General features: G+C 49.0%; 1 protein-coding gene across 1 annotated transcript in view; it reads right to left on the minus strand.

The window, feature by feature from the left end:
* adamts17 (ADAM metallopeptidase with thrombospondin type 1 motif, 17) overlaps positions 1-9,711 on the minus strand; it is a 76,632-nt gene extending 66,921 nt beyond the window's left edge. The window contains exons 1-3 of the mRNA XM_062549955.1: positions 9,705-9,711; positions 8,769-9,130; positions 5,114-5,279 (exon numbers count right to left, since the gene is read on the minus strand). Of these exons, the coding sequence (XP_062405939.1) occupies positions 5,114-5,279; positions 8,769-9,130; positions 9,705-9,711 (535 nt within the window). The remainder of the gene's footprint in view (positions 1-5,113; positions 5,280-8,768; positions 9,131-9,704) is intronic.
* Positions 9,712-12,390: the final 2,679 nt, after the last annotated feature.

Here is a 12,390-nt window from a genome sequence, read left to right on the forward strand (position 1 = left end):
AAGAACTGTTTTCTTTCATTAAAATTTTCACCTCAAGGAAACATCACTCTGTGTAAATCTTTCTCTAACCAAGGCACAAAAGACATACTTCTTCATCCACATGGTCATTCTATCCAGAGGGCAGTTCTATCCAGAGGCACCTCCTCACATGCAGTTAATTGCTGAGGATGAGCAAAATCCCTCGGACTGCTTCTTCAAAGAACCACAGGGACTTGGCTCGGACACTAATGAACCACTGACAGCTCACTTGCGTGTCTGCTAGCATCCCAGAGGGCCAGAAGTCCACTACACTACAACTCCCAGAAGCCCCTTCAGAGTGAGCAACATAGGCTGCTGAGAAGGTGGCTGGCTGAATTTTAGAGCCCATATGGTCAGGCATGAGAAAACACAACACTGATGAAGAAGCTGACCAGACGCGCTCTGTCCATGCAGCTGACACAGTGGTCATGGGAGTGGAGGACCTGGAGAAAGTTTAAAGGAATTCGTGGAAGTGTGAATGCGTGACCCCCAATCCACACAGAGCTTTGCCAGGAGCTATGAAATCACTGTGAATTAGTTCTTCTCTGGTCTTTGTTTCTCTCCTTCGAACACTGCCGATAACAGGTCAAGAGTCCCTTCCACCAAAACCACCCCCGTTTTTTAAAGTCTGCAACACAACCCTGTGCAAATCAGTTGTGATTCTTTGATTTCCCAGTGACTCTAATTCAAAAGCGCTGTGGGCCTTGAACCGGGATTAACCTCAAGACAGGACTAAGTAGGGCTCTCATTAGTGTGTCCCGTCCACTCAAAGCTGGAGTCCCAGCAGTAATCCCTGTCCAGTCCTGTCCCGTCAGGCCAGTAGGAGACCTCCCGAATCCACTTACCTGAGCGAACAGTTTCACAATTTCTCCTCATCTAGATGCGCTCACCTCCCACTCTCAGAAATAGCACAACTAACCCAGAGCCATGGGCTCTCTACAAGGCCAGACACGACCTCCAAACAGAGAAAACAGAGCTCTACTGTGCAAGGGCTTTTTCGAATGCACTGGCAAAGGCATCACCGCGTGCAGTTATTTGATATCTCAGCAGTTTTCTCAGCACAATGCCTGACACAGGACGCTGTGCAGTGTTTTTGCTATTGGCCCTAACTGGTCCCAATTGGAGGTAATTGTTCCTCATTAAGCCCCTGTGTGTAATGGCTGAGAGAGGGCACTTGTCAGCAGTGGAGAGTGTTTATGGTCCTCCATATTAAAAGTTAAAGAACTATCATTAAGTCAGTTAGATTTCTGTGGAGACCTGATTGATTGTGATTCATTATTATGTTAATTATTAGGTGTTAGTCATTACGCTTTTAATCAATCATTACACGTTTGAGCTATGGCAGTGATGTTGTTGGAAAGGCTTTTAAATCATTTCCTTAGCAAAAGTACATCTTTGGATCTAATGCAATGCCCTAACCAATCTTAGAAGCTGTTGGATGAAGTAAAGGGATAGTATAATGGCCTTAGATATACTGGCAGGTACTGACCTCCGCCATTTACCAATTCCGAAACAAAAAGACCATTCACTGGCACTGCCAGGGAGACCTAAAGCTATAGCACAGCTCACAGTCGAGAGAGCCAACAATGGGACCTGAGCGTATCTTACACTCAGGATGTCCACTGATCATGCAAACAGTTTACTTCCTTTACGTCTGAGAGCCAGGCGCCCGAGGGCCCCTTGGAACCACTTCCCCCCCCCCCCCAGACCGACTTCAAAGCGCCTCAGGTGCTGCTTGATGCACAGCGGAAGGCACTCCCTGGAAATGACGGCGCAGCAGATATGCACCCTCGACTGGGCTGAGGGAGTGTTAAGAGGGTATCTTTAATCTATGGTGTCATCTGATGGGAGTGCAACTGAAAGACAGAGCAAAAGCGAGATAGAGAGACAGAGAGAAGGAGAGAGAGAGAAAAAGAAAAAGCCTGAGAGGAAAAGAGGAGACTCTCTGTTAAGACGGTTCATGTTTATAAGCTTCTCACTTCACACATGTCATAAAAAGACAAAGAATGCCTTTCTTCCTCTTCCTGACATTTCAGATAGTAATCAGTCACTGTGATCTGCAGGGAAGGAAAAAAATACACACCCCACAGCACACAGAGGCTTTGAGTAAAATTCTACTGAGCAGACCTGGTTCACTGTGAATTACTGTCATTGGTTGGACTCTGCCACACACTCAGCAGAGCTCTAGAAGGTCATTTCAGCATGCAGAGATGCCCCCAACACAAACAATGTGCCTTTCCCCCGGTACTGTGCCCAGTGGCACCCCTGGAGCTTGGGTGGCAGGTGTGCATTGGATTGCATGGCGTTCTCTAAATGATCCTTTTGTTCTTGAGGGGGGAAATATAAATCCATACGGCCAGGCTGCCCCACCTTCCCTTGCTGGGGCTGAGGTTTATTTGCCAAGTTCCCAAATTCCAAGGCATCACAAAAATGTCAGAAGCCGGCAGAGCACAGCCCAAATGTGAAACGAATGAGCGTCTAGGAACTGGAAGTCATTTCTGTTGAACTTTGCCGGGTTCCAACATTTTTCCGATTCCCTGGCACTCGGAGCCTGACCACAGACTGGCCCAGTTCTAATCAAAGCCCAAAGAAATTAACTCCACAGCTTGTCTTAACAAGTGTTCTTTCTTCATCGGCGACAGTGGTTCGGGGAAGGGGGTGGGGGGTCTTTTCGTTGCTTGGGAAACGTCTGCCCACAACAGCCGTGTTGCAAGCCCCTCCAAATAAACAGAGAGACCCTCTACCTCCATCTCCTCCCTCTGCAGCTGTCTCCCTCAGGGCAGGACTGGGGCCCCGCCTGCCCAAACCAGGTCTGCTGCGCCGCTTGGATCTGCTGAACCAATTTCACACCCATTTCCTCTGTGCTCTGATCCTTCTCAGAGTCTGCAACTTTTCCACAGACTTTTAGGCCTCGCTTGCTATCAGGACACCCGACCTCTCCACCAGTCGCTCGCAATGGGAAGCTAAAGCCACGACCGAAGCTCGGCCTCGTCGTTCGCTCGGGTTTAACAGGCGACCCCGGAGCGCACGGGTGCTGCAGGCGAAAATGACCAGAGGTTATGTAAAAATATAAAGGGTCTGAGCAGATCGCATGTCGGAGCTCCCGAATGTGCTGTAACCTGCCAGAGAGAGGAGGAGGAAGCTCTGCTTACCTCCTCTGATTGCCTTTTGCAATCCCTTCCCATCTTTTGTGAAACGTGATCCGATTTTACACATGCAGACGGAGCTGCTCCTCAAAGGGCCCGAGACATTTGCGGAGAAGGGAGCGGAGCGAAGCAGGGCGGGGGTGGGGCTGTGGGGGAGACGAGGGGAGGGGAGGAGAAGGGAAGGGGGCTCCAGTATTCAGGACATGGGAGTTTAATGGATATAAAGTCTGTCTCAGTCAGTATCCTCCTCCTGGGATGCCTGCGGTTTAGGGGGAAACATCCAGTGCTCGCTCCTTATTGAGGCTTTTCCGCGGGCCGCCAGGGAAGGGGAATCTGCCAGGCCCCGCGGAAGGCTCCGGCAGACGTGAGTGCGAGGGAAAGAATTTCCCCCAAATCTGGCACCTTGCGCCGCACCACGCTTCCCCCGCTCCGAGACACCAGGTGCAGGGCCGCGCGGAATGGCTAAAGCACCTGGCGCTCTTTTTACTGTCCCGGGGACCGCGGTGCCGAGATCACTCGGACTGGGCAGGACCGACCGCACGCCCATCTCCGCAGACCCCTCACCCATAAAGGACTCGACCAAATCACTCGGGGCAGCCGACCAGCCCAACACATATTCTTTTATTAAGAGGAGGTTTCAATTACTGCCCGAGAGCAAGATACGAACATACGGAAAGAATTTTATTTATATAGGTTGTCAAATGTGCCGGTGGTCCTTCCTTCACAGGACTTATGTAATGCTTGTGGTGTGCATTCTCGAGGCCACACACTCACGCTTAATGATTCTGCATGGGAGAGAAATCGTGCCGCAGTAAAATATGCGCGTTTCATTGTGCTTCATTGAGCTGAGATGGCTGCAGACTCGGCTGTGTGGATGGATTGCGTTGACTTTGGAGCCTTTTCACTTGAGCAATCTGAAAAAAAGAAAAAAAAAAAAGGAAAACCGCAGAAATATGTACTTTGGTTTCTTATCGTTGGGTTCCAAATAAAGTTGAAAAACAGTTGTTATGTATTCCACTCCCCCATCTGTTGTGAAAAGCGAAAAAATGGAATGATTCATTGCGGGAGGGAACTCCGCCTGAACGTCGGGGAGCCCGGTGTTCACCGAATCCGAAGCACTCTGCTCGCCCCTCTGGAAAATGGGCAGCCAGACCGCAAAATGTGAATTCCTCTTGGCGAAAAAAAACCCTCTGCAATCTTGGCTAAGGCGACACACCAGGGCTGGAAAGTATGCATAACATCAATAATGTAAGCATCAATGGGAAGAGCCCATCTCTTATCAACTGGTGTGTCTAACTAAAGGAAGGGCGAGTTTCAACAAGAGCTAACTTTCAACAAGCGCATTAGCTGCTTAGACGCTTGTAGATCCACATCACAGGAAATGAGGTGAGACAGCTGCTCTGTCCGTCAGTGTCTCGTCATGTGTCAACCCAAGAGCTAAAAATCAAAGTGCAAAGAGCTATAAATGTTGCTATGAAACTGATGATTTATTGCATTTGGTAAGCAACCCTCAGGGGGCGAAACACTGAGAGGAGAGAGAGAGGGAAGGAGAGAGAGAGAGGGAGAGAGAGAGAGAGAGAGAGTGAGTGAGAAAGAGAGAGAGAGGGAGAGAGAGAGCAATGCTTTGCGATTTAATTTCACCTTTGGAGCGGAGTACCACCTGACCTTAGAAGTTTGCGGGGATTACACTGGAGTCGATTCTTTAGCACCAACCCTAACCAGGGGCCTTTTGGACAGGGTTTATCAGATGTGCAAGTAATAAGTAAATCCAAACGCAATTTGAAAGGAAAGAGATGTCATTTGGCAGTAGGGCAAGGTTTATAAAGCACTTTTAACTGGTCTCTGTGGACATTTCACTCCATAATCCCCTGTTGGCTGGCTCATGAGAATCCATTTTGCTGATCCCCTGTGGTTCTTCTGCTCGAACCTGACACAGGTAATGCGCTCACCTTGCACAGGGTCACAGTAGCGTGGGTGGTTGTCGGCGGGGGGCGGGCTGGCTCTGGTGGATCGTTTGCTCCGCGTGACCTTGTGCTCCGTCCCGGAGAAAGAGCCGTCCGCCACGTTGACTGGTTCAATAAACAAGCTGTCGTCGCCCGTCTGCACCAAGCCCGTCTGCACAAAAGAGACAGGACAGCCATCATCAACAGGCAAAGCAAAAACAGGCCCTCCTCCTCCTCTCTGCTGCGGGGGTTAAACATGCACTTATGTGAATGGCGATCTGTCATGGTGTGGGTGCTTATCCTGGATCCCTAAATGCACTGGAACAGGGACGGCTAAAACACTCCCAGACACACCCATGGCCCTTTCCATTCACTCAGAAGTAGGTTATGGAGTGACCGGCACCTAAAAATAAATCAGCGCTATTCCGCCAGGCCTCCCAAGGATTTGTGCCATCCCTCCCAGGAGCCCGGCTCTCGCACAGGATTTGTTAGTGCCTTTTAAAAGCAAAAGAGTAGTCCATTCATCATGGGGTCTCTGGAGTACCGTAAATAAGACGTGGCCTTGTCCACTCCCCTCTGACTCGGAGACCCTTTTTAACGTACTTAACAGCGAGAGCCCCGCGGAGCTCCAGTCAAGAGAGCAGTAAACTTTGGAGATGATTCTTTATCGCGGGGAGGACTCCCCATCTTTCATTGAAGTCTGACTCAGCAGCACACTCCCGGACAGGAGTTTCGATCATCACACTAGCGATCAAGGACTGAGTGAACAGATCTACTGAGCCAGTCAGACTGAAAGAGTGACAACAAGAGACCACTTGTAGACTTGATGGCTTAGGCCAAAGCCTGCAGGTAGAATGCAGTCCTAAACTATACACAATTACTGTACGCTGAACATGCATATTGAGTTATCCTATTTCTATATGGGATATGAGTAACGTTATGCAATACTGGAAAATAGGTTTCTTTTCACAGAATAAAATTGACCCAAAAAAGCCTAGCTGAAATTGGGTTAACACCATATACTCTGCTGGGCGTCTTTTCAGCACCATGTGTTGGCCTACATCAATAGTGACAAACTTTGCCCAAAATATCATTGCCATGGCAACAGCTTCAGAAAAAAAGAGTGTTATTTCATCTCCAATGTTTCGCCAGTTAAACTGAAATAATAATGGGATTTCCAAGGAAATCTGAAAAAATACAAGCCAAGCGATGCTAGTTAGTTTCCCTTGACATTAATCAATCAAAATTCTTTAAAATCACACTTATCAGAACACTTGGCTCGGCTGCTCTGATTCCTCACACACTGTCAACCTCCGAAGGAATGTAAGATCTAGACCCGAGTCATGAGTGACATGTCTTGGCACTCGGTGACACACACCACAGATCAGCGGAGGCCCCCCCGCCCCCCCCCCCCCCATCCCCCTCCCCATCTCCATCTATGCACAGACTTGACTAAATAAATGTCAGAGTGCCTGGGGAGAGCAGAGCATGAGATTGGCCCCTTTCCTTTCCCCCCGGCCCCCGGCACTTCGCCCCTGGGCAAAGCCCAATCACTCAGCCAGGAAATCAATTCAAATAAATGAACCAACTGTCTCGGCGCAGTCGACAATGGTTGCCATGCAGTCGCTCCTCAGGTCACCGAGAGGACACGCTGGGATTTTAAAAACTCGACAACAATCAAAAGCATCTGTATAAATACATGCAATTTCCACTCGAAGACAATCCCGACCTCCAAATAGGCTGCCTAGCGCAGACTGCGAGTGTGAATGGTCTTTGGGTGAATAAGAGATAATGACAAAGACAGAACAAAAGCACACTTCTGTGTTGCATAATGACTAGCATTAACCTGAAGCGCACTACTCGACTCAGACAAAACACACATTTCTCACAGATGAGACAAGTGTCCAGATGCAGTGTTGAGTATTAGTACCTGTGTGTGAGCAAACACTACTTAACATCATTGATGAGCTGGACTTGTGGTCATCTGTCTGCCATGAAATAGAGTGGCCCTTAGGTTAGGCTAACCCTCCAAACAACAGGTGTGATAGCGCGGTTTTCGGTTGCCGAGCGACTACTAAGAAGACATTGTCTGGAATCCTCCTGAGTCAGGCAATTAGGCCCCACTTAGTCGCCAGGCCTCTCCGCTGAAAGTGCCCGCGGACACGGATACGATCAGATTGGGCCTTCCCCCCCCAACGGAGCTCAGCTATGAGGGGTTTTGTTTGAACTGAGTGTCAGCCAAAAACAACCAAGTGATTTAACAGTACAAATAAAACTGTCTCAAAGTGCCACCGTGTGATTCACAGGTCACGCTTCGACTGTTCTCAATTCTGACCTACATTTCATTCCATCGGGCAAGTGACCAAGGTGAAACCGGCAGGTGGTATCCTCGGAGCCTGATAAGTAACAGTGTAAGTACAGATAGCCATGAATCAACCGAGACCAAACTCTCAGTGGGTATTCAGATTGCTCGAGGAGGCTGCGCACATCTGAGACTGTGCCACAGTGTGAGTGATCGTGACTTGGTGCCTTTCCAGACAGACAGGAATACAATTTCTACAAGCATCATGACCTCATTTTCCAGATAGTTATACTCTTCCCAGAGTGACTTTTGAAGGGAGAAAGGCTTTAAAGACATAATAGCTGAAATAATACGGTCCTTTCACCGTCCAGAGCTAAAGGCGCGGGGCTCTCACAAGGCGTGCGAGACACGTGAATGGAAGTGACAGTCTCGCCTGACAGTGCCATACCGCAAGACATTCTAGCGTGATTCCAGTCCGGCACGCCACGGGAATTCCGAAACGCGAGCCAAGGAGGAGACAAATAGCTCACAGCTCAATTGTCTGATCGTCCACACACAGCGTCCACACACACGAACGAGACGCTGGGAAGGACCAGATTCAGGGGGGGGGGGTGGGGGTGGGGGGGGATTGGTGGGGGGTTAACTGAATAGAAGGAGGTGGGCAGAACAACCCTGTCCTCACCCTGACTTCTTCACTCTCCCTGAGAAGGGCCCAACAAATCAGCCGCCTGACTGCCTGTCCGTCTGTCACAATGGCGCTACTCATCCCCTTCAGCCGGGGTTGACGGATTGGGCAGCGACAGCGAGGAGAATGCAGCGAGAGAGACGGACTGACCTCAGCTTGGCCCTGAGCCAGCAGACGCTCCGCTCTCACGCTCCCCTTGGGGAGGAGAGAGGACGTCCAACTCGCCCCCGCCGTCCGTCGCTGATGCGATAGTCTAGCCAAACATCAGCCACACCGCTGCACACAACAAGGACAAGGACCTGGGCATCTCTGGTCAGACTGACTGAATCTAGGTCAGTGTGACACCTTTTCTGTGTCAGATGTGCTACAAGTCTGTGTGTATACGTGCAGAGCTGCGGTCTGTGGTCTGTGTGTGTGTGTGTGTGTGTGTGTGTGTGTGTGTGTGTCTGAGTGTGTGTGTGTGTGCCTGTGTCTGTACATGAACACATACATTGTGCATCAACACCCTAACAAAGTTACACTTAAGACATTTTGACAGGACAAAATTCACACTTACGCAAGATTCGGAAACCACCACCATCCCCCCCGCCCACACACCCCGTCCACCCCATGCAATGTGGCTCGTCACACACAACTCAACACTGGGCAGAGCGCACGAACGCAAGTGTATTTACCAGACCACCACACGTGCTGACGGATGCGAAGGAGTCGGTGTGGTTGAGGACTGATCCGGTGTAGAAGCAGCCCCGGTTCGCCTCCAGGGCGGGCGCCGCCTGCCGCACAGTGGTCCCGTCCTCGGCTCGCTCCTCCACGACGAAGCCATCGGAAATAAAGGAGTCGTCCCTTCGGAGCTGCAGGTACAGCTGCCGTCCAAACGCCGGCAAGGAGAGGAACAAGTTGTCCCGCAGACTTGTCGGATGTTGGACTGAGCGCTGGCTCCTGAGCCCACTCCGCCCCAGTGCTTCCTGCAGAAGGTGAACCTCCTCTCCGTTTAACTCATAGGGGACCACCAGATCGGTCTCAGACCCAGACTGTGCTGTGGAGGGGAGGGGGGGAAGGGGGGGAGCAGGGGAGGGGAAGGGAAGGGGGAGAGGGGGAGAGGGGGGGGCAAGGCAGAAGACAAAATAGCCTAGTTTGTTTGTGGGGGGAAACGTGGATGAGAATATAATGATCTGCTGCCAGTAACATTTCTAAGTAGTGGTTTTGGAGTAACTTTCTCTGTATGAGTGATGCATATTTATTACAGTGTGAGAGCAGCTCTGGCTGCTTTTCACTTGTGTTTGACCAAAATCCCAGAGCTCTGGGTTACAGAATCTTAGGGTGATCCTTGAGGAAAACCGCTCATCAGACAGAGAAGTGGCTTAGTTTCAAATATTCACAGAAATAAACTAACAGTCATGCCGGCCGGTTATTGCGCAGTCTGTTCACTGACTCTGAAGCTGCCTGCACGTACAAGACTCGCAGGCTACAGGGAAAAAATATCTCGTAACAAGTCGTAGTAAAGCAGTGATAGATTGTCTATTACTAATATTTGCATGCACGCAACATCAGGAAGATGTCTGATGCAGTTCCGTTACAGATGCAGGTGTTACTATTGTGCTAAGCCTTACCTGCCATTGCCCTCAATCCGATGCATAGGAGCACTGAAGACAAAATAAACTCAAGAGCATGGATGCCATGCATGTTAATGACTCGAAGAGTTGAAAAGTGTGGAGGACGTGCGCGCTGGCAAAGCAAGTACGGTCTGAAGCGAAGTTCGCGAAAGTTTGGGAAATTAATCACACAACTGCAGGCAAACTGAACTTGAGGCAAGCGACACGCCTACCACGCTCGACACCTCCTCTTCGCCGCTCGGATTGGAGTAGCTACTTTATGAAAACAGATCTGTGGGGCTCAATTCGACGTCGACACCATCAATCTCATTGGTGGGCTGAAACCGTACACGTGGTCTTTCAATACTGCAGAGCGACCTTAGAAATAGGCTACAATCAATAGAAAATGCAATGAATTCCTCAAACTCGTTGTTACAATGTAATGCACTCCGAAAATATAATGATATAGGCTACTTTAGTCCATATAGTAACTTATTTGAAAACTACTCTAATCTACTGCAATCTCCATTCGTGTTTTGATAAGCCTACACTGTCGGAAATTGGATGGAAGTGGTTTGTCAGCAACGTGTGGGGACCTAATTACAGCGTTCATTCCGCAGCGAGAATCTTATGAATGCGACTTATTAGTGCGTAGTCAGTAAGAGCAATTTATCCCCGTGAACCTCTGTAAATGCATGCCAGAAAATATGGCAGAGCTCATTTTCTAAACTGTAGCCTAGTAGCTGATTGTCTCCTAATTGCAAGCAGCCAGACAATGATTTTAATTGCAGCCAGACATGAGCAACTGCTGCTCCTGGAGTATACAGTAACTTTTCACCACCGAACTGTGCTGTGTTTCAGGTTGCTCTGTGATGTTCTCTCGCTGCATAACATACGGCTGCTGCTGCTGCTGCTGTTGCTTCTGCTGCCTTCTCCAACAATAGGAGTGTTCTATGGATTCTTCAGTTGGTGGGGGCAGACAATCGATTGCCCCCCTCCCCCCAACATAGCAGTGCATCCTTAGTGAATGCTACTGCCACATGATATAGATGGTGGCATTTGCTATGCTTGCCTGCCAGTATGCCTACGCAACTCCACGGTAACATAAACACTGCACTCTATTCAATTCTGCTACAATTGCATTGGGTTTTCTGCTGCAACTGCTCCAGACAGTGTTTTATGGGGCAAATCAAAAGAAAGTGGATTACACTATTGGACTGGCTTGGATTTGACAAACACCAAGGTTTGCTGTTTTCATAAACTCATATTTTTGAGCTGTGGCTACATAAAAATAAGCAGGTTTCTCGCCCATTATCTTGTCCCCCTCAAGATCTACCCTACTGTGTCACTGACATCATAGATGCCTTTGAGCACAGGCCTGGGGTCACTGCTCCCAGCATAACCGTGGGCTATTTGAAGACGTGGGAGCTGTGTGCACTTTGCCTGCATGGCTGGCCAGGTTCACGCACAATGCGCATACTGGTCAGACTAAAGGCATGATTGCCACATGCTACACTGTACCGCACAGTGTAGTCATGTGACCCAGGGAGGAGATTACCCAGCGCAGCGTCCAGGGTGATGTGGGAATGGCCGGCTGATGAATGCGCAGCCTGAATCGCCAGGCTTGGAAGCTGACAGCCCAGGCCCCATGAGGAAGTGACTTGAATGAAATTAAGCTCCCCTTTCTAACATGGGAATATGGCCTTGTGTAATCCTCCTCTATAGAGTGCATGGAGTCTGAATGGATCCTCAGTGATGTGTGCAGTCCTTTATGGGAGGGTCAAGGAAAAAAAGGACTAATCCCATTTTTGGTGGCTTTGATTTCTCACTTTCTTTGACAACGTTCCCCCAAGGACTTCTCCAACAACGGGGTGGGAAATGACATCAGAGGCTCAGGGGTGAGCTTGAGATGTAAAATATATGCTTTTGAGATACAACAGTCGGAGGGATCTGCAGATTAATCAGTTGAGAGTCTCGTAGACCAAAGGCAAATTCAGTGTCCCTGTGCAAGAGTTTGTGGGAAGGATTAAAGAAAGATTGGAAACAAAAATTGTGATTGATAGCTGACAGCCTTTTGCTGGATGACAAAGACAAATTGACGAGAAAACCACAACAGGCAGTTTCAGCCCTTGCCAAAATCCAGTGAAGAATGTGTTGTAGGCCTACTCTACAACGACGCGAAGGATGACATGCATTTCTTTCAACACAAGTCTACTGCCGATTAGCCTGCCTATACTGAAAGTGTCCTGAAGAGACAAACACCTGTAATAGATCCAACTGAATGTACACTTCTGTGGCAAATAAGCTGGCACCAGCGGTGTAGTCGACGTGGTATGCAGGACTACGCAGTATACCCACTTAAAAAGAATCTCAGTATATATCCAGGCAAGGATATTTATTAACCTTTGGGGTTGATCACAATATGCCCACTACAGCTAACTACTACATCACAGTATATCCACTACAGCTAACTACTACATCACAGTATACCCACTATAACTAAGACTATGTCACTGGCTGACACACATTTGTTCTTATATTGTACAAATGGCAATACAAAGACAAATAGTGCTGTGAACAGAGAGGAGAAAGATTTTCACCACTGGCATCATGAGAGAGGAAATATGTATGCATACTGTACCTGTCAGATGTGAGATAGGACTGCTCCACCTTCCAGTCAGGACTGTGGTGACAGACTCCCCCT

The sequence above is a fragment of the Sardina pilchardus genome, chromosome 11 (assembly GCF_963854185.1).
Source record: "Sardina pilchardus chromosome 11, fSarPil1.1, whole genome shotgun sequence".
Classification (NCBI taxonomy): domain Eukaryota; kingdom Metazoa; phylum Chordata; class Actinopteri; order Clupeiformes; family Clupeidae; genus Sardina; species Sardina pilchardus.